The sequence below is a fragment of the Uranotaenia lowii genome, chromosome 3, assembly GCF_029784155.1.
Source record: "Uranotaenia lowii strain MFRU-FL chromosome 3, ASM2978415v1, whole genome shotgun sequence".
NCBI lineage: Eukaryota > Metazoa > Arthropoda > Insecta > Diptera > Culicidae > Uranotaenia > Uranotaenia lowii.
The window spans coordinates 41,856,539-41,883,041 of NC_073693.1; the positions used below are offsets into that span (position 1 = coordinate 41,856,539).

The window sequence follows — 26,503 nt, forward strand, 5'->3', positions numbered from 1 at the left end:
AAACATCGCATACAAAAACCGGTGAGTTCCTTTTGTGAGTAAACAACAGATCGGTCAGGCGTCAGGCGCTACGCGTATAAACAACAATCTTCATACGCACCATGCACCAAACCAAACTTAATCCGGAGGAAACGTGCCGGAAAACGGTCAAATTTCCAACTATTTCGCAACCTAAAATCGTGGGATGCTTCAGTGTTGGTCCGGATCGAGAATACCTACCGACAGGGGAGAATTTAAAATATTTGAACCTTCCAAAACCAGGCAAAAGGCTAGCTATCGATTTGAACGACGGTTTCGAAATCCGTCGACCGAAACCGGACTCGGCCAAGCAGGAACGGATCGACCATCTGCTGCGGTTTATTCTGAACAATGAGGATCGGTTGAGGAACCGCGATGAGTCCGGTGGGAAAAGGAAACGATTGAGCTGCGACTTCGTTTGCTTCCGGGGTTTACTGCGAATGATCATGTGTACGCCATATGAGCGGCGAACTCCGTGGATTGTGATGGCAACCCGGTACCGTGGGACGATCTACTTGTGTGCAAAGGAAACCGAGCAGAAGCTGGCTGAGGAAGCGAGCCAAACGGAACAGCAGCGACGATTTTGCTACTATGGGTTTAAATTTGAGCAGCACATTCTTACGGGTGAGTATTCGAGAACGCGCGGAATCATTAGTTGACTTTTGGCCAATATCGATAACAAGTAAAATCAGTGGATACACATGTGTCCATTCCGGACATACGTGGCGGTCGAACCATCCATAATCCACTGCGTCGCAGAACGATGTGTTGACACTATTCGGTATTTCTTCGATACAGTTGATTGGTGAGGGACAAAAATTTCAGTATTTGGTCAAGCTTCTATTCAAAAAATGCTCCTCCCTCTTTTTAACACCTTAGTAACTTTCTTCCTATGGTCTATCCGTCTATCATTTCATATCTATAATACTCACCGATAAAGCATGCTCAGTTTCCAAAAAGTAAAATTATATTTCAACGGCGATCATTACAGAGGTTTAAGTTCCAAACCATCAGAACACCAATTTTTCCTATTAGGAAAATTGTTTTTTTTTAACAATTACAAATACATTTGTCGAATAAGGCATGTGTTAACACAGGGCCCTATGACATACGTAGCTCGAATGAGTCGAGTGCTTGAAGGTTCGTGACTCTGCTGTTTCACTCGACTACCGTAATACGACATTTCGCTCGACTCGACAGTGACTGGAGTTGAGTCGAGTTACTCGACTCGTCTTATGTAATAAGGCCCATAATGATTCAACCACAGACACAATTCAACGTTTAGCGTAAAATTTTGAAACCTTTAAATTACAAATTGATATTGTGGTTTGGTGTACTCAAACCAACAACTTTTCCTAACAGACGAACCAGATCGTCCCGCGGACACATCCTGCCCAGTCAACGAAAGCGAAGAATTTTGTGCCTTGTTCAGTACCACCCTGGATGGCAGTCGGGTTCTTTACGGAGCCGAAATGGATGGCATAACACCAATAAACCCGCCCCTAGACAAGCAAACTCTACCGCCAGAAGTCCTAAACCGTTTAGAATTTGTAGAGGTCAAGGTGAAACGTCGTGAGACCAATCAAAGACAGGCACAGAACTTCTATCGCTTCAAAACCCGAAACTGGTGGTGCCAGAGCTTCCTGGTCAACGTTCAGCGACTGGTTGTGGGGCTGCGAAATGATCGCGGTGTGGTGGACGAAATTCGGGAGATGACTCTTTCGGAACTGGACCGAGACTCGCGGCAGTACTGGTCGGCTTCCGTTTGTATGGATTTTTGTGCCCAGTTTTTAGGTGAAGTTCGTAGATTGATGAACGGTGTGGATTGTAGCGGGACTGTCTTCCGATTTACATATGACGCCGAACGTAGCAATTATGTGGGATACTCCATCTTTAAGGGCACGAACGATGAATCCTTTCTACCTGATTGGTACTGTGAAGCAGTTGAATAAAAGTAAACATTATAATTAAGAATTATTTTTCGAAGAACATCGAAAAGAACACATTCATTTACAATTACTTTATTTTTTCAGTTCTTTACTTTCTTTCAGTTTTTGTGTTAGTATCGTGTGTAATAAAAAGGAGAAATATCCTAATGTTTGTTTTCTGCATGGGTCTGCACAACGATAGGATCAGCGATCAGCGTTTGTAACGAAGAACAGTGTGGTTAAGCCTTTTGGTTATGCAGTTTTCATTGATTTCCATCCTTCTTATGCGTTCTTTTCTATATGTTCACCATAGTAATTTATTTATACAGAATCTTTGAATCTTAAGGCGGACTACTTTTCTGACCGTCTTTTTTTCTCGCTCTCGGTTGGGTTAAAACAACGATATAGTTCAATATCCAATCAATTTTATCTATATAGATAGTTGCATAATCCATATTATTCGTTAGAGGCTCGTTTCGGGCCGAAGAAATGAAGATGAAATTTCCGATTGCCATTTTTGCTACTATTATAGCGCATATTCACTACACTTCCTGCTCTCACTTTTTACACACGAGTCCTATATTTCCGCGTACCAAGCGCGTCTAACACGACTCTTCTTCCAGTTGTCCGACTTTCCCTCCCCTCGAATTGCATAGAACTTAGAAGTTAGTTTTTTTTTATCATAAACTCGCTATTTACGACTACTATAACAAACAGTATGATCTGTTTATCTTGATTTTTCATTGATTTTGTTTTGTTTTTTTTTGTTTTCTCTAAACTATGATACACTACATTCCCAAATAGTATGTATAAAATAATAATAATATTTAAAAAAAAAACTACAACAGGTTTGTTTTAATCCATTCTGTGGCGGCCGAATGACTAAGCGGTGTGCTGATGTGACTCCTCAATAATTTAATATCTGCAAAAGAAATAAGTGGACTATTATAAATCAAAATTACGCTACAGTTAGAGTTAGAGAACAACCTTAAGCATGAAAACACGGATTGAAATTGGAACATGGACAAACTCGGAGACGCTTTGAAAAACTTCCCATCTAAGGAGGGAGGACGAGCCACCGTTAATTGATATCTCAGGTCTGGAGAGGCCAAGTCGATGACAGTCAACACAGATAATACGTTCTTGTTTTAAGAAGAAAAAAAAAAGAACTCACCGTTCAATTTGTCGAACTGCTCATTTTGAGGGTTGATCCATTTTGCACGATTTTGTTCTTCCATTTAGGATGTTAACCCGAATCGGGTAATTTTTGCTATGTTTGTATAAACTCTGTTTGCACGCTTTCTGTCGATTTATTTACTGAACTGCTTGGGCGGCGGCAGCGGCTACAGCCGGATCCGGTTGTCTGTTTCCATCGGCGACGGCAGCAGCAGCAGCATTTTGCTGTTGTTGTTGCTGCTGCTGTTGGGCTGCTGCCTGAGCAGCCGCTGCAGCTTCGATGCGTTTCTTACGCTGATGATCGTAATTCACTAGCCGCTGGCCGACCAGATATTTGTCGTTTTTGATGGCCACGTAGAGTTTCTTGAACTGGCGTATCTGTAATACCACGATTGCGATGATGAACGCAATCAACAGGAAGAAGGGATAGATCTGGCGTGCTATCAGTATTCTGGTTAGTTGATTGGTGAAGAATATCGGCAGAATCGAGTGGGCTATCACGTACGGAACTGCTAGGGCGAGGCCGAAGCAGGTGATGACCGGGGCACCCAGCTCTCGAATGATAAATTTAAGATTCATATCACGGAGACCGTCCCGGTAGGCTTGCTCGATGGCATGTTTTAGGGCCCAGTCGGGTCCCATGAGCGTAAGGGCACAGGCTATCTTCGTGTAAAGAACTCCCAGTGCCCAGTCCTGCCACAGGAACAGGACCGGAGTTTGCTCCAAGGGAACCCTCAGCGGTATGACTACAACAAGTTCAAGCAGCAATCCGAACATCAGGGGGATGACGCCAAGCATAAGTACAAAGATCATCGCTGCCAGGGCATAGGATGTTGCTACCGATATCCAGTGCTTAACCTTCTCCATGACGGCTGCCCGTCCCTGAGGGAATAGATTGACAGCTACGGCTATTCCCCGGGATATGATCCAGCATAGGTAAGTTCCCATAGCAGCCGTGTAGAGTTCGTGCGGTCTGGGCGGTGTTTCCGGATTGACATTCGCAACCGTATTCGGTGGTGGAGTAATGTGAGATCCCATTGACCACAGGGCCATTCCGTATCGTCCAATCCATACTGGAATGGTTAGTGTTATCAGGGATCCGATTACCAAGCTGATGCACATAAGTCCCAACAACCCTATGAGTCGAACGGCGAAGAACGGAGGTCGCTCGTACGGTTGGAATCCAACGGGAACGTCTCGCTGCATGATGGCTTGGTGGGCGGCGGCCAATCCAGCTCCAAGGTCCGGTTGTTGTCGAGCAGGAATTTCATCCTCGTTTGGTCTTCTATCCGATCCCAGCAGATAGCTTTTGATTCCGAGAATGCGAGACACGACGTTGCACCATATCCTTACCAATCCCTTAAGCCAAATTCGAGTGTGCGATTGTTCGAAAAAGCCCGGAAGAATAATCTACAACAATTCAAGAATTTTAATAAAAGAAAATGAAGGACTGTTAAAAAAAACTGACCTGCAGCAAAAGCAGCTGCAAGCTAAGCTCGTTTACTTCCGAGTCCCCGGAAAGCGTGTACGGTAGGAAGGTAGGCCACAGGGATTTAAGGATTTGAATCGGAGCCCACAGCATCAGTAGCACTGCCGAGCCGAAGATGATGGCCGAAGCAATTAGACGGCGGGCGTGGCGCAAAATCGATAGGTGAATCATTTCCTGTGTGGAAGAAATAAGTAAAGAATATGTTACTGACTCTTGTTTTAGAAATAAAGAAGTTTCAAATGAACGAAGTTGATTTCACAATTGTTTTTTGGATTTTTCTTTTTATGTTCTTTTGTCGACGAGCAATCCCGAAGGCCTGTGCATAAGGTAGTAACAACTGATCGAAATGTTTGGAATAAATTTGGCAGGGTATCAGTGACCGAATGTTGAAGAGGGATAAAGATAGAACTGCGATGTTAAAAACCGGTTTCGATAGAGTATCGATCTATCGACCTACCGTATCAGGGGCGTCCAGGATTGTCTGTAACGATAACGTACACGATTGGACATTGATGATTTTTTCTTAAATCTGTAACTATATTTTTTCATGAAGAAGCAATTTGAAATGAATGTGTAATCGACTGTTAAAATAAAAACGAAACAGAGTGAAAAAAAAAACTTAACAAGAAGTACCGGATTGAAAGCTCACCTGAATGGGGCTGAAATCGGGATCGTTCAGATTTCTCAGAAACCAGAGCACTCCCGGCCGTAGCACTTCCCGCAGCAGCACGATGAAGGAAGCGAAATAGTACACGTACACCATGCCAAACATCCAGTGAATAAACAGGGACGTCCCCGGGGCAGCCTTGAAGCTGGCCTTTCTATCCTTCAAAGTTGCATCGAACATCGGAAGCGAACAGATGTCCAACCACCAGCCGCAAACCAGGGGAAGCACACCGATCTCGACCACGGACAACAGCGATACCTTGACCACAATGTAGCACAGTCCCAAAATCCTGCGTTGCCTACGCCATCTCAGGAACCTCGCAATGGCATGTAGCTTAACCAGCGTTATTCCGATCACACAGTACCCCAGTAGCGTCGTCAACAGTCCGTGGAAATGCAGCAGCGGTTTACCGGGACTAATAATTCCAAGGAACGAAATCAAGAAGTTTCCGATCGAGTATGGACAGAAAGCGAAGATAAAGATGAAGAACGTATTCAGGGAAACAACCCAGAACACGTGCTCCAAAAACACCATGGATCCGTCCAGTCCCAGCAACCGTTCCCAGGTAAGTTCCTCGGCAGCCCGTTCCCACTCCATCGGGTTCCAGTTGGCTTCGTCGGCTGCACCTTCGGCAGGTTCGTTGACACCGTCCTGATCCGGTTCTGCAGCAGCGTCTGCCGCGGCAACTGGTGGTGGTGGTTCGGCCGGATCGATCGGAACATTATCGGCTGGTATTTCAGGAATGGGTCGATTAACGGGAGCGGCGGGTGCAGCTTCGTTACCGGCGGCTTCAACCGGACGGTTCTGTAATGAAAAAAAAAAACAAGGCATGGCATTGAATATTTTATTATTGTGGTTTTCAATCTTATGTCTGAAAATTTAAATCAACGATAAGAGGACTCGTTAGAAAATCGAAGAGGGTAGATACTCCCTTATGGAAGATCCTTTCTCTCATTTTCCTCTCTATCTATTGACTAGTAGGGCGTGGCCGGCGCCGTTATTGATGTATCAAGAGAGGGCATTAGTTTTGCTGAATGTTCTGTCAATCCTAGGCACCGTTCTTTGACCTCTGGGCAAAATCATGGCCTCGGTGAATTTTTTTTCGTTCTACAGAGCCACATCTGTGGTTATGGAATTCGAAATGCTTTAGTACGCCAAATCCGACCAAAATGAAACAGGGAGGTCATGAGCAGAAGACGATGGTTCATGCACTCTTAGATGTATGCATGCTCAAATATGACTTTTTTTACAGGATGAAAATTTGAATTCAAACCATAACAGCCGGGTGTTTGCTGCCGTGAGTGGGTTCGTCCCGCTAAAAACACCTTGGGCTTCGTGTACCAGATGTGCCCCTTGGTTTCACCACAGCCTACCCCTACATCAAGGGGTAGGCTGTGCTCATGCACTTCTACATCTCACCTTTTTCCTCTTTCTCAATTTTGGTCTTTCTCCTTTTCTCTATCGCCAACTTCAGACTGGTACAGAAAACCCCGAGACGTGTGCCAGTTAGGTAACGCTTTCAAAGTAACTCGCGCCCGTCACAGCATCCACTCCCGCAGGATTTCTAACCACCAAGGCATGGCCGATTGAGAAACTACCAAGCTAGAATCCCGTCACGATCACCCCGAATGATATCTAAGCTTCCCTTTGCTGCAGGAAAGATCCTAGCTGAGTACGTGAGACCTTTTAAGTCCCACCACAGGTATGACTCCAGATGAGGGTTATACCGCGCCCTAAAATCGCTTTGCTTTTGGATTGTGGTGTCATACGAGGCCCAAGACCTCAAGCTCTCTCCGTTCATCATTTTTCCTGATTCTTATAAGATCGCGCATGATTTGCGAGATTTCGTCGACTATAGCACGCCACGACTGTTTGTCGCGACACATTTCACTCACAATATTTTCCGCGTTCAAATATTGAAGTTGTTGACGCCTTGAAATGAACCTAGGGCAGACAAAGATAGCTTGTTCTGCCGATTCCTCCATATCTACGCATTCCGGGCAATAAGGCGAGCTGATAAGCTCCGATGAAGGTATTGCACCCATGACCCGAAAGAAACTGCGTCAGGTAGAAGTTGGCCTCTCCATACTACCGATTTAACCTATTGAAACAAGTTGAGCACCACTGATTTTCAGTGTGTGCTGCACGGCTAACTACAACCCAAAACACAAACACTCAAAACCCAAAACTTGTAGCAATTATAATTATTTACTTACACACGACATTTAAAAAACTTTCGCTAGCTTACATTATTACTCACGGGCCCGTTTTTCCTACTCTAACATCAAACGCACAAGAATCATATCACAGCTGCTTGACGGCGTACCGCAGCTGCCCGGAGCACCTCCAACGACTTCCGGCTCGATCCGGCGGGCTCTCTCCACGCCCGCAGCTTACTTTCGCAAAAACGGGACTTGCAAAACCAAGATGGCGAAAATCGAGTCCCGAAAAGCGATTGGCTCAGCTCCCAAAAACGACCTGCCGATTGTTAATTTTGGCTTCACATAAACTCCTTTTCTGCACAGTAATTTGGCTACTCACCCGCTAGGGGTCGCTTTTTTCCTGCACCTCCAATTCCCAACGTCGCACAGTGGTTCAAATCTTCAAAAAGCCGGAAAAAGCCCATTTTTCAAGTCAGCAACAACCAAATTTTTTGTATTGGAATCGAATCTCCAATATTCTAGGAACGTTATGGTGTATTCAGATATTTTTTAAGACCTTTTATACACCTTCTATGAAACAAACATGAACGACAACTTTAACACAAGAATAAAAAATTGGATTTTTTATTCTCAGCCTAAAACAACTTAAAAAAGCATATAAATTTTTAAAAATTTATAAATGTTTATACCGAAGTGATGTATTATAATCTTATTCATAGTTTGAAGATAAAAAAGTTCCTTAATATCAAGAACTAATAAAGTTTCGCTTGATTGAAAGCCCAAAATTAGATGATAAAAATTTTTCGATTTACCCTATTTATTTTTCGGAAGCAAAAATAAAGCTTGCGCTGCCGATCGCCGTGGTAAATAATACACCGTTGGATAGGTGGAAGTCTCATCAAAAACATATCTTAAAATCAGCTGCTAGTTTTTGCTATATTTTGGATACGATATCATTGAGTGGAACGCTGTTTGGTTTAAAAATGCAAATTTTAAAGTATTTAGACAAAGTAAACCAAGCATTGTTTGCTTCGATACATATGCAAATTCACCTTAAAACATCAGTTTTAATATTTGTCAAACCAACCTACAGGAATTTAGGAGCCCATACTTAATTTTAACAAAAATATTCATAGTGAATTGAAAAATATTCAATTTCCCAGTATAAAGCTCAAACCCCGTTTTAGCAATTATTGAAAAAAATAACAAATTTTGGAAAAAAATCTAATTTATTATTTTTTCCAACTTTTCGCCTATAATCTTTAACAAAATAGCTTTTTAATAATTTTTTCCCACTTTTTTTTATTTTGAACCACTGTGCGTCGGATGGGTGAATCCCAGGGCAGCAGTTCCGTGTGTGCTCTGTAAGGTCGAAAGTGTCTCAACACCATTTGTCGGAGGGGATTTTCAATTTGCTTCACTCACCCTACTACCTGGTTTGCGCTGCTTCAAATATTCTTTCGCGCTCTACTTCCTTCTCTCAGCACAACGCTAACATCAACCTACGATGAGAGGCGAGTTTTTAGATAAAACACTAAATGAATCCTTACTGCTTTACCGTTGCTTCCGCACAGGTTGAATCTTGTCGGTGCTGGGTCGGTCGATGCTGCTTAATTACGATGATGATTGTTGTTGTTCGTTGCTCTTTGTTTGTGTTATTTTTTTTTCACGTGCGCGTTTGACAGCTACACTCCTGTTTCTATACACTCATTCTTTGGTATGTTTTTCACTCACATGGTAGGACTACACACTAAAAACAAAATTGCTACACAAACTTAATTATAATGCTACACTATGCGTCCATCTTGCGTTGTTCGATGCATCCCATTGCTCCTGCCACTTGAGCATTGACGCTGCTCGTTGAGTTTTACGCACTCCTTTAACAGCTCTTGCATTGTAACACTCCACATCCGCGGATGACAAATGCTGCATCTGATGATATGGTCCTGTATGCACAGGAAACTCGCATGGCTATCAGCCGATGTGTGCTGCGTAATTTGGATCTGTTGCACTCAACCTTGACATATGACTTGACTAACCATCGCCTTTTTACCGAAGTTTTCGGTAAAAATGGATGTTTCCGTCTCGTCAACACTTTGGCCATCCTGAACAGTGTAATACTGGTCACCCAGGAGTGATTTGTAATCAAACTTGCAACGGGTTTCGTCCTCGATGATAATGCAAACCAATTTTCTAAGCAGCAGCTGATCATGTAATTTACGAGCTCTTGTTTTGACTGTGCTTCGGCTCTTGCTTTTTATATGTCTCTAGCTAGACTCCATTTTACTTTGACACGATGAATGGTACTGAGAGGGGACCTCACTTTTTGGCCACATCCCGCCGTAAGCACGCATGTCTTTCCGGTCCAAAATTTTGTCCACCGGACCAGATGTCCGGCCTAATTTTGTTTTACGACGAAGCTGCTTTCCTCTTCGTATTTCCGAATCACATTTCGGACTGCTCCAATGCGTGCTGCATTCATTTTCGGCAACTGACTAAGCGAAATGTTGGAGATAGTGACTCGGCTGGATTTTGTACGGTCCCTGTTCATCGGAGCCCGTTTCGAGAAATTCGGATTATAGCGGTCACCACAGTTTCTACACCCGCCCGTGTATCAAGGATGACGAAAAGGAACTGAACGCAGCTCTGAAGGAGTATTTCTTGATCTAGTCGCTGGGGATTGCCGAATCGTCGAAGTTGTCAAAGGATGAAGACAGTGCGTTGAAGATCCTGTCAACCGAAACGCGGCTAATAGAGAAACGCTACGACACTGGATTGTTGTGGCGTTACAACCGAATAAACTTGCCAAGTAGCAGAGGAATGGCCCTGAAGTGTTCGATTACGAGGAGAAGGGGTACGACGACTTTCCGCTCTCAGGAAAATGCGGAGAAGCATTCGACCGACTGGTTCTTGCCGATATTTCCGTTTACGAATCCAAACAAGCCAGGGAAGATTCGCGTTGTATTCGACGCAGCAGCCCAGGTCAATGGAGTTTCCCTCAATTCGTTTCTGCTTACGGATCCCGATCAGCTAACGTCCCTGTTATCAGTCCTCTTCAAGTTCCAGGAGTTTAGCGTTGCCGTCGTGGGAGACATTCGAAAGAAGCCAGATGATTCTGTGGACCAGTGGAGATAAGAGAGAAGATGCCCCGCGGTGTACGTAGGGACGGTGATGACTTTTGGGGCGGCATGTTTTCCAAGCAGTGCACACTGCGTGAAGAACCAGAACGCTGACCGATTCGAGGAACAGTATCCTAGGGCGGTGCAGTGTATCAAGTATGAGCACTACGTGGATGACATGCTGATAAGCGTTGAAACCGAGGAGGAGGCGGTGAAACTAACTGGTGAGGTACGAGGGATCGTTGCGCAAGGAGGTTCCACAATCCGGAACAGGCTTTTAAACCTGAGCCTCGGTCTGGAGATGCCCAGACGTTGTCAAGTAAGGCCTACTGGCCGAAGATATGAAGCGGATGGAATGCGATAAAGAGGAACTGAAACTAGCTTTTTTTCGGGTGAGCAGACCAAAAAACCATTCAAGATCCCGGGCAAGTGCTACAAATGCGGAAGATGAGTCCGCCTCAAGAGAATTGCCTTCTGTAGTCTGCACTGCTCGTAACGTTCTTGAATTCCGTAGTCAAGGGACTCCCAATCATGGTTATTTTCCTAGCTATCTGGACAGCTTCTTCGATCACTAGAAACCCTGGAACCCAGAATGAATACAATCTGTTTCTCTTGGCCAGATTGCAGCCAGATTATGTATTAAGAAACAATACACTCCCATATTAGTACAGAAATACAGGGTTAAGGGCAGCATGACTATCAGTATTTTTTTATTAGTTGATCACCCAGGTGGTAAATCCTTTTTAGGAATGTATTCCAAGGCACGGCAAGCCACCGCGTGCCCCCTGTATGCTACTCTGGGTTCATAGGTGCAATTGGTCGACTCATGATACTATGTACCCCTACGCCATAAATTTCACCTGGAGCCTCTGGTCATAACTCCCATCCGGACCTGCATCGAAGACGGTACCCGAGATGGGAGACCAAATACGCGCTTGAGAGCTCATCGGCTTACTCAATTTCAAGTCAAAACTCCAGCATATGCAAACTGTCTCTTGTTACAATTCAAGACTTAGGACCTCTCCTCTGACGACTCGAGGTCCGGCCTTTACTCGTAACTCGAGGCTCGCTTGCTTTGCACGACTGTCGTGCGCTTCGCCTCTGTTCGAGACCACTGCAAGAGACCAATAACCTTTCCTCTAACGACTCGAGATCTTGGCTCCGCTTAGTTTGTTTCGAGGCCCTCTCCACTTTGCCGGTCTTTGTGCCGAATCGAGAGCAGCTTATCCTAGACTCGCGGCTGTCACATCACACGTTCGGGGCTTCACGAAAACTACTCGGATGATTCCCGGCGAAGACGTCCTCCTACACCGACTCGAGTGACTCACCCGCCGACGACGTGGAGTCACTCTACCCGAGAGTATTCCGCGGCGTGAATACTCTTCCCCCTACGAGTTCGACTGCGAAGAAGGTAAAGTCTTATCTCCGCAGCTTCCGTCGTCGGAAGCGTGTTCTACTCAGATGCTTCCCGACGAAAGAATCACACTACACCAGTCGCGGACTAGTGCTGGTTCCAACTCTTCTGCAGGGCAGTCATGATCTGGGTGAACCCATCGTTGACCACGCGCCAATTATTGGCATCCTCACACATCCTGCGCAAGATGTTGTCGACTCTCGTGTCTGGTCCGCAGGCGGCAAGCATGTTAGCGCGTACCCCTTCGAACCTCCGACAGTAGAACACTACGTGCTCTGGTGTCTCTACTGTGTCACCACAGGTTGGGCAGAATGGCGAGGCCACGTGTCCAAACCGATGGTGGTACTGCATGGAGCATCCGTGACGAGTCAAGAACTGTGCTATGCAGAAATCCACCACTCCATGTTTCCGATCTATCCAGAATCCGACGTTAGGGATCAAGCGATGGGTCCACCGGCCACGTTCTGAGCTGTCCCAGTGGTGCTGCCAGGTGAAAATCGAGGCCTCTCTGGCATGTTTCCGCACATCGGGCATGTACCTGTGCTCGTAGCAGAAGCTTCATCTAGCAAGACGGAGATGGGCATGACCCCCGCAACAACATCAGCAGCTACCGAGGACACCGTTCGATATTCGTTGATCACTGCCAGATTCATCAGCCGCAGGTTACACTGCCTCCTCAAGACTGCCGCTCCGTACCGCGAAATGGACGAGGTCACACTCGCCAGTACCCTCCTTCTGTTACAGCGGATCGCCGAGTTGTTTGACATGACCCGTGAGAGGGCCGCTTTCTCCATTGCTGCCTTTTTACAGGTGTAGTCGACTTCGGCCGTAAAGCTAAGCCGGTCGTCGATCATCACCTCCAGGTACTTGATCGCACGCTTGCAATCGTCCCTGATTGTGCTGAAATCAGGTTGGTGATCAGCACCATCGCGGTCTTGTGGTGAGCCAGACGCAAGCTCTTGGAGTGCATCCAACTTTCCACCTTCTCAAGGTAACCGGACCTCTTTGGTTGATGGGCCTGATGCCAGGAGAACCACGTCGTCTGCGAATCCCATAAGTCTCACTCCCGTGGGGAGACGCTGTCTCAGCAGTTCGTCGTAAACGATATTCCACAATACCGGGCCAAGTATCGATCCTTGTGGAACCTTTGCCGAGCCACTCACTGTTTCCAGTCCCTCACTGGTTATATATTGTAGTTGGCGATTACGGAAGTAACACTCCACAATCCCACAGATATATGCCGGAATCCTCATACGAATGAGCGACGACGCAATCGCTACCCCACTGACGCTGTTTAAGGCGTTCTTCACGTGACTATCAGTGAACATGTACTATGCCCCTCTTGAACAGGCAAGGTGCACAAACTCACATTCCCCTTGATGAGTTTTGAAACATGTTGAATCATACACAGAATTATAAACTCTCACACAGAATTATAAATTTTGCGAAAAGAGACGGATTGAAAAAAAGTCAAAATTTAGAAATACAAAATAAGGCAGACAACGTCGGAATAAAAAAAACTGGTAAATTTTGTTAATAAAAATCACAACAATCAGGTGTTTTTTGAATTAATTATAAATTCACATTGGGAAGTCTCCTGTCACATGAAATCAACGATTCAGCTAGCGAAGTGACATTGAATTCGAAATTTTGCTGGCCATTGATTTGTGACCGGAGTTGCATTAAATCGTACAGTATTTTTTTCATCTAAGCTCAGACTGAAAAGCAGCAAAATTTTTTGGATTGAAATGCTCTCGATGACCCCAGAAATGAAAACGCAACTTACCCTATTCTGCAGATTGATCAAATTGTTATCCACAAAATTGTTGTTATTGTTATTGTTGTGCTCCTCCTCGTTGTTGTTGTCATCGTTATTATTGTTGTTGTTGTTATCGTCATCCTCGGCCCCATTATTCCCGTTTCCATTGCCGGCATCCGCTTGTTGAGCATTGGGAACGGCAGCTGGCACAACCGGATTGTTGACAACCACCGGCGGCGGATCATCCCTTTCGAGCCAATCCGGTCCACCACCGTGAATGATCTGTTCCCGCAGCCAGACGAGTCCCACGAACGTAAACAGAGTACAGGTGGCCACGAAACAACCCCGCAGCACATCAATGGCAATGTTTTCCATAGAGAACATTTCGAATGGGAGCGTGAGCAACACGTCAATCGAGCCGGAAAACAGAAACCGATAGGTCCGGTAAGCCGTCAGCGGAACAACTCCGAGCCAAGCCACGGCAACCATACTGTAGTGGATCCAGTACTTGACGGCGGTTCCAATCGAGCTCAGCAGCCCTCCGGCGACATATTTCAGCGGAAGTACCCGGGGCATATCCGGCGAGTAGATCGGGGTAAAGGAAAACCGATGCCCGCATAGCTCGCAGTATTCCTTCCGGGAGTAGCGCATCCATTGCATCAGACAGTCCTGGTGGATCCATTTTATGCTCCCGGTACAGATGCAGGGATGGAACAGCGGCCGATCGGATTGTGCCTCACAGCGGCAAACACGGCAAATGTCCCCTTCCATGAATTCTGTGACCTACTTCTCAGAAAACCTGTTCCTTCGAAAGGGAAGCTTACTGCTGAACAAGCAATAATTTTTCTTGTTTGCTCTTGCCGAGCGTATTGGGCAGACGCATTCTTCCGCCTCCTTCTGAAGGGGGAGTCGATTTTTCTTTGCTTCTAATCCGCCAAACACAATACCTCAAACCGAGCAATCCGGAACCTTACGCAAACCACACTACTAACACGCAACCCGTGAAGGCCACCAAGCGATTTCCTAATGCCTTCAATCTTTAATTTGTCTGTCCTTGGAACAATCGTTTTTTGCTCACGTTCTTTCAACACCACACAAAACTTCCAGCAGTCACAAGCAAAGCTCTGATCGGACGGGGGAAAAAATGTCACCCCACTAGAATGCGATGGGCTAGGCGCAGGAAAACAAAAGCCTATTTTCAGCTCACTTCCGGGTCCGGTTCGGCCGGAATCGGTAATCTAGAAGGGCACCGTAACTCCGCGCACCCGTGGACACCACTTTCGAGACGTTTCGGCGGTCGCGAATGTAAGAAAACTTCCAACTTCTACGATATTTTCCGACGGACAAATTTCTCCTGTGTGTGGTTTTCAGCTGTCGATTATTTTTTTTCTCGTCCGCGGTCGACCGAAGCCTTCTTCTTTTTCTGCTCTGGGCGACGGTGTACACGGAAAAATTGAGTTATTCATTAAATGTATTGAGATTACACCTTCAAAATAACTAATTGATTGTTGTTCAAAATTTGTATACCCTCAATACAGTTTTGGGTAATTTTGGGTCATCAATATACAGATGCAAACTAAAACTCAATTATTCAGCTCTGTATAAAAAGTTTGCTGTTGTTGGAATGCTTTGGAAGGGGATGTCAAAGCTAAAAATCTTTCGGAATCATGTTGTGTTGTATTGTGATTCACATTGGTATTTAATTTCAATCGTTTTTAAGATGAAATCATTATTTTTAATTCATTAAAGGTAATTACTTATCATTTAATAATTATTAGTAATTATTTATCATCATTCAACTTAATTCTTTTATCGAATTCTTCTATTTGTAATGTTAAAACAGTCAGTTGGAATAAAAGCATCTACTACAGCCGGTGGAAACTGTCGTTCATGTTTCCGGAAGATTCAACAAAAATTTGAACAAAGATGCGGTCAACTAGCAGGATCCGGAAGACCGAAAGCCAAAAATATGCCGGGGAAAAGTTTGTTGTTCGTTCGAGCTTCGGAAATTGGTGAGTAGATAAAAATGAATATTCTGTCTTACTTGCTTCCATTTTTTTTTGTTTTCTAATTTTGTACTCAGAATACGAAAAGTAACATTACATCTGGTGTGGTGCTATCCAATCTGCATCAGAGTAAAACCAAGGGAATATGAGTTTTGGTTATTCAAGCGCTGCCGTGAGACGCCGCCGGCTGTTTCCGTTGAATTTGGTAAGCATTACGTATTCAATTCTGAAGAGCAAATATTCATATCTACCTATATGTTACATTTTTAGTGTTTTATCAGTATCTGCTTTGTACAATGAAAGTGAAGGCAGCTGAGGCTCCCTCCACCACCAAGAAGCAGGACGAAGATCAGCTCCATTCCATTACGGCAAGCAGAACCATTCCCGATTCAAGTATGAAGAGGAAAATGAAAAGGCCGTTTATAAGAGAAGCTTAAGGCAGATAAAAAAGATCGCCATTCAGTGGAGCCTCCATACGTTGAAAAATGTAAGTATTATTTAATATTCCATAATATTTAATATTACATAATATTTAATATCCCATGCGGTTTTAATTTAAACTTAAATGTTGTCTGATTTGTCAATCATTGTTTTTTTCTTCCTGTAAGCTTGTGGGAACAGACTGTTCATTCTGATCAGCTCATCGGAACCGTTCAGAAAGGTATCTCATAGTGGATAATTGTCATTTCCAATCAGACAAAACTTACGAATCCAATCTAACAAAATTTTTCCTAAGAATTTTGGAATTTAAATTGAAAATACAATTGACGACTGGCGTTAAAAAATATATGCATTTTCAATTTTTTTTTTTTTTTTGTAAATGCTTTATTTGAAACGGCTCATACCTCTAGGGTTTAAGGAGCCAAACTCGTTTTGCATTTTTACAATTGGTATGCTTAGCTTAACACTTGTTTAGAAGAGAAAGAAGGATAGAAAGGGAAATATGAAAATAAAAAGAATTACAGCTGAAGATCAATAGCTTTTAGGAAAAGATATATTTCGAACATGTAGTCCAAATCCATCACAGCTAACACATCCCTCACTGGAACGTCAGGTGGTTTTCCTCGGGCCCGAAGGGAATCTATGAAATTCGCTCTTGCGACAAGGTGGTTTCTCCGAGCCAAGAAGTAGAATTCGTTGAATACGATTTCACGCTGGTAAATGTTGCCTTCCATTGCACCCACCTTTGCAAGGGAATCTGCCCTCTCATTGCACATTTTCAATTTAACAATATAATTGTATTTATAGAATTCCTTGTTTTCTAGTATAATAACTTCGTTACATTACCAACTAAACTGCATGATTACACAATTAATTGTATTGTTACAAAAGATTAACATAAATTCATTTTTACAGATTCTTCATTCTCCTCATTTCAATTTGGCAACATTGACGATCGTACGTTGGAAGTTATAATTTTAATCATGTTTGAGTTTGCTGCCGAAATAAAATTAAAAAAAAATAAACTAAAATATGAAAGAATACTCGGCATCAGAATGACGGTTTGACAATAAAGATTTTATTGCTACGCAAGAGATTTAAAGTTTGTTCTTTTTTTTGAGAAATTTCATTAATTTTTACTTTCCTGAAGAAATTTTGAAAATGTATGGGCATCCCCATGTCAAAATATACAGAATTGACTAACTGGCTGAAAGCTTTCGAATGTGTAAAAGCTTTTAGCTCACGCTCTGTATAAAGCACTCAAACATAAAACTAAGTGGAGACACTTTTCTCGAATCTGTATGGATTTTTATACAGATTAGAGTAACTTTGATTACCGTGTAATGACGCGGGATGACAGCTGCAACTGGCTGCGTACTTGAGGTGGGGACGGTGTAATTATTGGGTTGCAATTACTCAGTTTTCGGAAAAAATAGTTTCTGAACATCACAGAATTCATATTTTATTAATAAATAAATAGTTAGGACCCAGAATTCAGAAAAATACAGACTGTACAAATATTTAAAATGCAGTGGTGGACTGAAGTTTTAGACTTCCGATACAGTATTTGAAACTGGAATCAAGAATTCAGATTAAGATTTAAAAAAAGGAGAAATTAAAAAATTAAAAATAACGAAACAAACAAAGAAAAATCACAAAAATTGAGAAAAAGATTAAAAAACTTTAAATTAAAAAAAAAACAGTAAGTATTAGAATCTGTGCTACAATGGCATAAAACGCAAATACATTGAATGACAAAAAAGACCCAAATAGAAAAATGATACAAATAACAAATCGACGAGCTAAAGCTTAAGTGATAAAAATAACATAAACAAAAAAAAATATAAAGAAAATATTTAAGGAAATAAAAAAAATGAAAAACTGATTTAAGGAAATGACAAAAGAAAAAAAAATAAAAAAAAACAACAAAAGAAATAAAAAATGAAATTACTACTGAATAAAATTTAAAAAAAACACGAAAAAATCAATTAAAAAGGTAGGTATAAAGCATATCATATCATAAAATCAGGAAAGTTCCAATGTACTTCCTCAAAAAGATATGTTACTAAGCTAAAAAAAAAAATGCAAAAAGAAACATCGAATTCAAAAATCAAAAATATTAAAAAAAAACAATACTGACAGAAAATTCTAAGAATAACATAAATTATCAGAAAAGGGGTGGCTTTAGATCGGCACGTTTTACAAAGCTTCAGCAAATTGTACCAAAAAATTGAAAAAAAAAGAATACCGGTAAGGAATTGAAAATTTAAAAAAATTAGGAACAAAAACACATCGATGAAAATGAAAACAATGACAAAAGAAAGCAGAAATTATAAAGCCCTATATAACATTAATAACAAATGAAAATAAAAAAAATGGCAAATTTCTTTTTGAATATTAAGTTTTCTTGAATTCCTGTGTTCTCAAGAAATTATAAAACACGAGACGGCACGGAATTTTGACAATGTATACAACAATAACCCAAATCTGAATTTTTCTCCATGATCATGTAAATTGAACAAATAAAAAAATTTTGACAGCAGGCCAATTTCGCATCGCATTTCATAACAGCAGCCTAGAATTCGTGTAACTTTCGGGTGCGTGTGACCAGCAGTTTTTAAGAAAAGATCCCGTATAAATCTTCCCCCAAACCATCACGATGAACTCGCTCCGTCGTCTGGTAACCGGTGCGAGCCGCTTATCGGTCGTGTCGAGGAGCAACAACATTCGCACCATTAGTACCAGTTCCGGCCTGCTGGACATCTTCAAAATTCAGAGCCCCCAGGAGTTCGACGAAAAGGTTAAGAACAGCAAGGACCCGATCATTGTGGACTTTTTCGCAACGTAAGATACCTATTTTGTTTTGAGGGTTTAGATTTGGATCTTATTATTTCTATCTTAAATTTCAGATGGTGCGGACCATGCAAAATGTTGACTCCACGCATTGAATCCGTTATCGGGGAACAGGGTGGAAAGGTCAAGCTGGCCAAGGTTAGCCAATTTTGTAATCAGTTCAGTAGTGAAGATTGATTAAACTCATTCATCGTTTCAGGTCGATATCGATGAACACAGCGATCTGGCCCTGGATTACGAGGTAGCTTCGGTTCCAGTTCTGCTGGCCATCCGCAATGGGAAAGTCGAGCAGCGATTGATCGGACTTCAGGACACTGACAAGCTTCGAAATTGGGTGGAGAACGTTGTCGGTGAGAAGAAGTAATAGACCGTTTCCAAGTACATAGTAAGATTTTTGTGGAAGGTGTGGAATGTGTTACATCATCAAATGATAAATGTCAGGAACTTTCTAGAATTGCTTGTCCAGTGACCGAGAAAAATAGCAAATCCTTTAGAAAATTATATCTAGTGGTGTGCGATTTGTAACGTTTGATCAGCACGAAAAATATAAACATGTAAAAGCTGTTGTTCCAATAAATGATAGACTCAAAATCAAAACTGCATTTTGGATTATTTCGAAGCTCATAAAACGGGTAAGATTTTGCTTAATAAAATCAGTTATATTTAAATTCCTTACCCGAGATGCTGCATCAAATCTCTAGCCCTCACATACCTGCTAGTTTGCTGTAGCGTCTCATCGCCACTCTCCTTCGACTTCTCATCGATTTCCCGTATCACATCCCGAGCCTGACTGGACAGCATTTCCCGTCGATTGGTCGATTGCATTCCAGCCAAATATTCCAACAAAACGGGCCAAAGTTCAGCTCCTACCCAGCTCTCATCGAATACCCGTTTCAGCAACAGTTCCTGGATGCGCTTCTGAAACTTCCACTGATCCCGCTGTGTGCTCCACCTTTCCAGGTACTGTTGCATCTCGGATTGCTGTTGGGATTTTCGACTTTCTTCCGATTTTTGCTCCTTCTGTTTGGGTTTCTTCTTCTTTTTAGACTTTTTCGGGGCCAGCTTGGGATTGACGAGCAAAGCCTGTTCGAGCGTCGTTCCGGCCGTTATGTCGTGGGAAGGCTTTTTGGATTTCTTCTTGGGGACTTCAGAAGGAATTTCCTCTTCGGGGGTGGCTTTCCGCTTTTCTGTATTGAATGAAAGTTCAGTTATGAATTCATAACTAATTGAGATAATGATTGATTATAGAAATACTCACCCATTTTTGATATTTTCACTTTTCAACTACAGAAACAGAAGTTTAAAAATAGATTTTAATTCTGCCGTGCATTCTGAGCCATCAGGGAAGCCATGCATTCGAAGTAAATATTTACATTTTGAAAAGCACGTGCGCGTGCGATGTTTTTTTCTGGCTGCGTAATGACTGCATATTTTGGCGGAGAGCAAAAATTAAAACTATTTGAAAAAAAATGGGAATTCAGATTTAGATTAAAAATTTAGATTCAGAATTCAGATTCAGAATTAAGATTCAGAATTCAGATAAAGAATTAAGATTCAGAATTCAGAAATCAGATTCAGAATTCAGATTCAGAATTCAGATTCAGAATTCAGAATTCAGAATTCAGAATTCAGATTCAGAATTCAGAATTCAGATTCAGAATTCAGATTCAGAATTTAGATTCAAAATTCAGATTCAGAATTCAGATAAAGAATCAAGATTCAGAATTAAGAATTCAGATTCAGAATTCAGATTCAGAATTCAGATTCAGAATTCAGATTCAGAATTCAGATTCAGAATTCAGATTCAGAATTCAGATTCAGAATTCAGATTCAGAATTCAGATTCAGAATTCAGATTCAGAATTCAGATTCAGAATTCAGATTCAGAATTCAGATTCAGAATTCAGATTCAGAATTCAGATTCAGAATTCAGATTCAGAATTCAGATTCAGAATTCAGATTCAGAATTCAGATTCAGAATTCAGATTCAGAATTCAGATTCAGAATTCAGATTCAGAATTCAGATTCAGAATTCAGATTCAGAATTCAGATTCAGAATTCAGATTCAGAATTCAGATTCAGAATTCAGATTCAGAATTCAGATTCAGAATTCAGATTCAGAATTCAGATTCAGAATTCAGATTCAGAATTCAGATTCAGAATTCAGATTCAGAATTCAGATTCAGAATTCAGATTCAGAATTCAGATTCAGAATTCAGATTCAGAATTCAGATTCAGAATTCAGATTCAGAATTCAGATTCAGAATTCAGATTCAGAATTCAGATTCAGAATTCAGATTCAGAATTCAGATTCAGAATTCAGATTCAGAATTCAGATTCAGAATTCAGATTCAGAATTCAGATTCAGAATTCAGATTCAGAATTCAGATTCAGAATTCAGATTCAGAATTCAGATTCAGAATTCAGATTTAGAATTCAGATTCAGAATTCAGAATTCAGAATTCAGAATTCAGATTCAGAATTCAGATTCAGAATTCAGATTCAGAATTCAGATTCAGAATTCAGATTCAGAATTCAAATTCATAATTATAAAATGCAGATTCCAATTTCAGATTCAAATTTTTGGAGAGGGTCAAATCCATAAGTTGGGAATTTGTGTGGAAATTCTCAAAGCGGGGGGCCAAGAATTTTCCTGCCGTTCGATCAGATGGTGTTTGTAGATCGATCAAATCGTCTTCAAAATGATTTACTTTTGTCTCAAAATTCCTCGTGTTTGTATTTGCTGCTTGCTGTCGTTTGAGGAGCACTATTCCCGGCTTTTAATGTCCCCCTTTTCACTTGTTGTTATTTCGACACGACGAGATTTTCCTCATTTTCTCCGCATTGTCAAGAGGAAAATTGCTGAGGAAACCGGCACGAGAATATTTATAAATATACCCATTCTGATGTTTCCTGGCTGTCTGTCTCGTGTATTTACGTACACCCACACAAAGATTGAAGAATCGAATTCAACAATTCTTGTGCCCGTTTTTTGGGGCAAAAGTGACGTAATCGGTGTATGCATTTAAGACAAATATTTTTAAACATTTTTAAAATTTTAGTGTAGTTTAAATGTATTTTTTTAAATTTTATTCAGGAATACTTCATAATTTTGTTTCAAGATAAAAGTATTTGGGTATCATCTACAACTCATGCATTGCTTACACAAAGGCGTTTTAATTATTTTTTTGTAATAGAAAAACTTCAGAGGTATACTTTCAGGCGTTGTTCACACTTAAAAACAAGAAACTTATGTTTAAAAGAACTTTTCTCGTAGTCGTTTTTTCGCAACAGAAAAAATCTCTCACACTTCTTAAAGTTTTCCCGCAGAGAGTTTTCCATCCAGCCCCCGGTGGATCGGTCGTTGTGTTGATGTTTTTCCCTGAATTTTCCGCTTTTCCCGGTGTAGAGATGGGGGAAAAGTTTTCTCTCAAGGAGGTACATCATGATCGTTGTCATCTCGTCTCCGTTCTATCGTTAGTCGCATCTCAACGATCTTCTCCGACGGGCGTCGCGACGTGGTTCTAACTTTTTCGAGTGCGCGTTTTTAGATAAGACACGCCGGGTTCGTTTCCGCTGCGTGTTTGTTGAAGAGACACGTGTGTATGCGAATAAAACTTACCGATTTGTACCGGTGAATTGTTTTTCGAAACGACTTAGGCAGTGTTGCCAGTTTGTGGAAATCGCTTGGAAAAACTAGTGAAAATTGAAGCTTGCTCGGTAAATTTTATAAGAAAGTCAATAACTACCGACAGCTGGAAGCTATTCGGGTCAAAATTCACCTTTGGAAATTGGTGCATTCGGGTTATGCTGCTTGCGAATCGCTAAAATTAAAATCGGAGTAAAATTTTGCGTTCCACTGTTTGGTCTTGTCGCGGTGCGGCGATAAAATGTGTGTGTATTTTCCGAAGGTCTAAAATTACCGTCTTCAAATGGGTGGTGGCGTAATTCGCGGTGTCTGCCGATGATAAAGTCATCATCTCCGGTGTTTTGGAAAACGCAAATTCTGTGCACAGGAAACTTTCGATCGAAACCAGCTGTTCGAGTCCAAGGAAAAGATGATGTGATTTGACCATCGAAAACCATTTCGAAACAACTTGAAATTAATTTTGCGTTTCAATACCGAATTTCTTCAAGTAGGTATAGTAGCGAGCCAAACAATTCGAGTGCCCTCCCGAAATTCTTGGTTGTTCAAGTAGATCCCAACAAATAATGTGCGGGGCTAAAAATAGGATCGAATAGCACAGCGAGAGAGAAGAATGTGGAAATTGTCCTCCTTGTAGGGTTTTTTGTGTGCTTCTGTCGTTCGGTCATTCTTCTTTCGGGGGAAAACGGAAAGATATGAATGAAAAACAACAAGTTAAGTGTATGGCACATGTATGTTGAAAAAGTTATTGTCAAGTGAAGGTATTTAAAATCCAATGTGTTGTTGTTGTTTTTTGGGTTCTGTCAAAGTGTTTGTAGGTTAACGATCTCCCCTTCACAGCGGGTGATTTATTGATGTAAATTTATCTAAGTGGTAGTTAGTGATCGTTCTGACGGAAATTCGTCATATGTTTAGTTCTGTTTTGGGTGCGTTTTCCCTTTTCCACTAAAAGAGCCGGTGATCAGCTGTGAGAAGAGAGTGAGAAAAAACAGCTGAAGAAGGAAGCCGTGAAGAAGAAGATGTTCGTGATGCTGTGTTGAAGTGATAGGGAAGTGTTAGAGAAGAGTGTTTCGTGGTTTGAACTATCCAGCACCAACACTAAGGTCGTTGGAAAATTTTTGGTGATTGAGTTTTTTTCCGTTTGGCCTGGCTGTCTTCCACACCTAGGAGTATTAACCAAGACATGTGAGTATTATTTTACTTTTGAATCTTTTAACGTTTTTAACAGAGCTACACTAAATTTGAGATAAAACTTTGTAAAAGTTTATTTTAAGTTTTATTTTTAATTTTAACTTCCTTTTTAATGATTTTATGGAAACCAAAATGTAGTCAACAATGTTTTTTGATATTAGAAGTACCACAAGGAGATCACCTAGGACCTCATCTTTTTATCATTTTTCTTTATAACGAAGTGAGATTTTTAGGTAGGGGAGAGTGGGGTATCATGGGCCATGGGGAAACGTGGGCCACTTTTAATATCTCAGATGTGTGTTGAGATAAAATCTCAATCCAACTATCATTGTCGTCGCTTTGCGTGAGCATACATTTCTATATGTTGTTGACTTAAATACGCATCATATGCTTCTTTTATTTATCAAGCTAAAAAAAATTTAGAAAAATTTACTTACATAATTTAAAAAACACCTGCTAATTGCATCGATGGGGAACCTAAAGTTCAAAACAAAAATATACTAATACGCTTATGATCTTAGTTTTTTCATGATCTTTCACGTGGAAAAGGAATTTTTGATGAAACATCAATAAGTCACACAAACGCAATCAATTTGCAAATCATAGCTTGTTGGGAATTGTGGGCCACACATCTTAAACCACCTTTATTTTTATGTTTTTATAGACATTAAGATCTAAAAATACGTTTTCATTATCTGTAAAATTTTCATATTTATGAAAAATATTTTGTCCATCCTATATAAGGAATTTTGCCAAAACTTTCGCGAGCCAGGTTTTGGAATCTATTCGATCATACACAGCTCTCTTTTTTATTTCATCATCTGAAATTGCTTTAAAATATCTTAATGAATTATGAAATCACAGTTTTGGGTCAACTCATGAACTTTGCATGTTATTTGGTCAATTTGGATTTAGTGGCCCACGATTCCCCACCATTTTTCAAAATCTAAAAAATATTGCTTTTTTAAATCAGTAAGAATTTGGAGAAAATAACTTATTAAAAATTAAAAAAAACCTGATGATACCTTGAAAATGTAGAAAACCATACCATTTTTTAATTTCATTTTATCTTTTATAAGAAAGAAGCTATGAAACAACGAAAAAAAGTGGCCCATGATTCCCCACTCTCCCATACAATTTTAAATTTCTTGGAATCGCGGTAAATTTTGTTTTTGTTTAAGCTTCTATCCAATCAATATCGGCTTCGACTGTGGTTCAATTCAATGTCGAAAAGTAATTTAAAGTTCTAATATTTTTTAAGCTGGAGTAGCAAGTCAACTTTTTCTGAAAACAGCTTACTGACGACACTTCCTAATTTTTCCGAATACTAGCGTTTATTAAATACTGTGTCTGTCCATAAATTTGAGTTCAAAAGTGCAGAATTGACTGGATTAGTTTTGATTTAAAATCCTTAATAACACAAAGCTGTTGCCTAATCTATTAGATTTAAAGTGAAAATGCAAATTAGCTAACTATGCAGAGCAAAGGCGGGAGCAATTCATGGGAGCTTTCCATCAACATGCCCTCTAGCCTAAAATTTCAACACCTATCAAGCTTTCTCCTATTGGCGCACTAATGCGTATCTATCCACCTTTCTTTCAAATTCTATGAAATAAATTCTCTCTAGTTTTCATTCCGCCGCACATGCCATTAAAATTATAATCATTCCCGCATAGCAAAATACTGTACACTGAATCTTCCGAATTATTCCGTTCTGATTACATTAATAGTAGTAGTTCATATTGCGTCTTGACTTGATGTGCCTTTGCTAATACAGATAAAATATTATTTCCGAAAGATAGGATTAATATTCTTAGAAACAAAATGATAAATTTTGCAACGCAATCAAAGGATAAAGAATTATTTCTAAAAGATACAGTTAATGGTCATACAAATAGATTGAGTATTTTTGCAACACGCCAATTTTTCCAACCAATTTTTCTGCTGTCACGTAAACGTGGCCGGGTGCTGAAAAATATTTCCCGGCTTAGTTCTGGCCAGTTTCAAAAGAGGCAGAGCTGGAAGGAGTCGGAACGCTAGGCGAAGGATCAGCCCTCTTGGTGATGATGATGGTGAGTTCTTATTCAGCACCTGTAATAATTCATGGTTATTTTAAAAACATAATATTATTTTCTTCCAGGTGCCTGGCAAGCCGAGGACGAGGAAAGGTTGCGGGCTCTCGGTTGCGCGAACTGACAACGGCAGGAGCGCAGTTGCAGAAACGTTGCAGTAAGTTCCAGTCCAGTTCCATAACGGTGGAGTGGTCCGTTGTGACCAATATAGATAGCCGCAACACTTCCGTTGTATCTCCGCCTCCATCTCAGCAGCTTAGGAACGGAAGCAGTGGTTCAGTGGCACAGCCAATAAACAGCCTATTGAGTAAAGTGTAATTCTGTGACGTTCTCCATATTTCAATATGTTGTATTTAAATGTTAAATAAAAAATTATAGAAAAACAAATTTTATTTTATTTTTCTTTTGAATCCATTAATTAATAATAAAAGATACACCGTATCATCCCGCATTTTATGGGTGGATCATTAACAAAAGATAACACGTACGATCCAGGTGGTTCGTTGTATTTGAATCGTTGTTGAATCTTAACTTTACTTAACAACCCGTTCCCTGTATCGTAA

General features: G+C 41.1%; 5 protein-coding genes and 1 long non-coding RNA gene across 6 annotated transcripts in view; 4 read left to right on the forward strand and 2 right to left on the reverse strand.

Annotated features, from left to right (window-relative positions):
* The first annotated feature begins 31 nt into the window (after positions 1-31).
* LOC129754376 (decapping nuclease DXO homolog) lies at positions 32-2,724 on the forward strand. The gene is made up of 2 exons (XM_055750396.1): positions 32-642; positions 1,381-2,724. The coding sequence occupies exons 1-2, from the start codon at positions 102-104 to the stop codon at positions 1,968-1,970; spliced, it is 1,131 nt and encodes a 376-aa protein (XP_055606371.1). The 5' UTR covers positions 32-101; the 3' UTR covers positions 1,971-2,724.
* On the reverse strand, positions 2,024-15,129 carry LOC129754374 (E3 ubiquitin-protein ligase MARCHF6). The gene is made up of 5 exons (XM_055750394.1): positions 13,760-15,129; positions 5,261-6,082; positions 4,591-4,785; positions 3,121-4,532; positions 2,024-2,868 (listed from the first exon to the last, which is right to left on the reverse strand). The coding sequence occupies exons 1-4, from the start codon at positions 14,501-14,503 to the stop codon at positions 3,261-3,263; spliced, it is 3,033 nt and encodes a 1,010-aa protein (XP_055606369.1). The 5' UTR covers positions 14,504-15,129; the 3' UTR covers positions 2,024-2,868; positions 3,121-3,260.
* Positions 15,130-15,416: 287 nt separating this feature from the next.
* LOC129750984 (uncharacterized) lies at positions 15,417-17,223 on the forward strand. Its single transcript, XR_008738549.1, has 5 exons — positions 15,417-15,481; positions 15,576-15,744; positions 15,816-15,943; positions 16,009-16,225; positions 17,095-17,223. It is a non-coding gene; the product is annotated as an uncharacterized LOC129750984 (long non-coding RNA).
* Positions 17,224-18,709: 1,486 nt separating this feature from the next.
* On the forward strand, positions 18,710-19,629 carry LOC129756220 (thioredoxin, mitochondrial). The gene is made up of 3 exons (XM_055753036.1): positions 18,710-19,023; positions 19,089-19,170; positions 19,232-19,629. The coding sequence occupies exons 1-3, from the start codon at positions 18,839-18,841 to the stop codon at positions 19,394-19,396; spliced, it is 432 nt and encodes a 143-aa protein (XP_055609011.1). The 5' UTR covers positions 18,710-18,838; the 3' UTR covers positions 19,397-19,629.
* Positions 19,630-19,681: 52 nt separating this feature from the next.
* On the reverse strand, positions 19,682-20,426 carry LOC129757341 (uncharacterized protein C7orf50 homolog). Its single transcript, XM_055754531.1, has 2 exons — positions 20,291-20,426; positions 19,682-20,219 (listed from the first exon to the last, which is right to left on the reverse strand). The coding sequence occupies exons 1-2, from the start codon at positions 20,292-20,294 to the stop codon at positions 19,705-19,707; spliced, it is 519 nt and encodes a 172-aa protein (XP_055610506.1). The 5' UTR covers positions 20,295-20,426; the 3' UTR covers positions 19,682-19,704.
* A 2,610-nt stretch (positions 20,427-23,036) lies between these two features.
* LOC129756767 (supervillin) overlaps positions 23,037-26,503 on the forward strand; it is a 1,054,002-nt gene continuing 1,050,535 nt past the window's right edge. The window contains exon 1 of the mRNA XM_055753766.1: positions 23,037-23,862. The gene's annotated coding sequence lies outside the window, so the exon portion shown is untranslated. The remainder of the gene's footprint in view (positions 23,863-26,503) is intronic.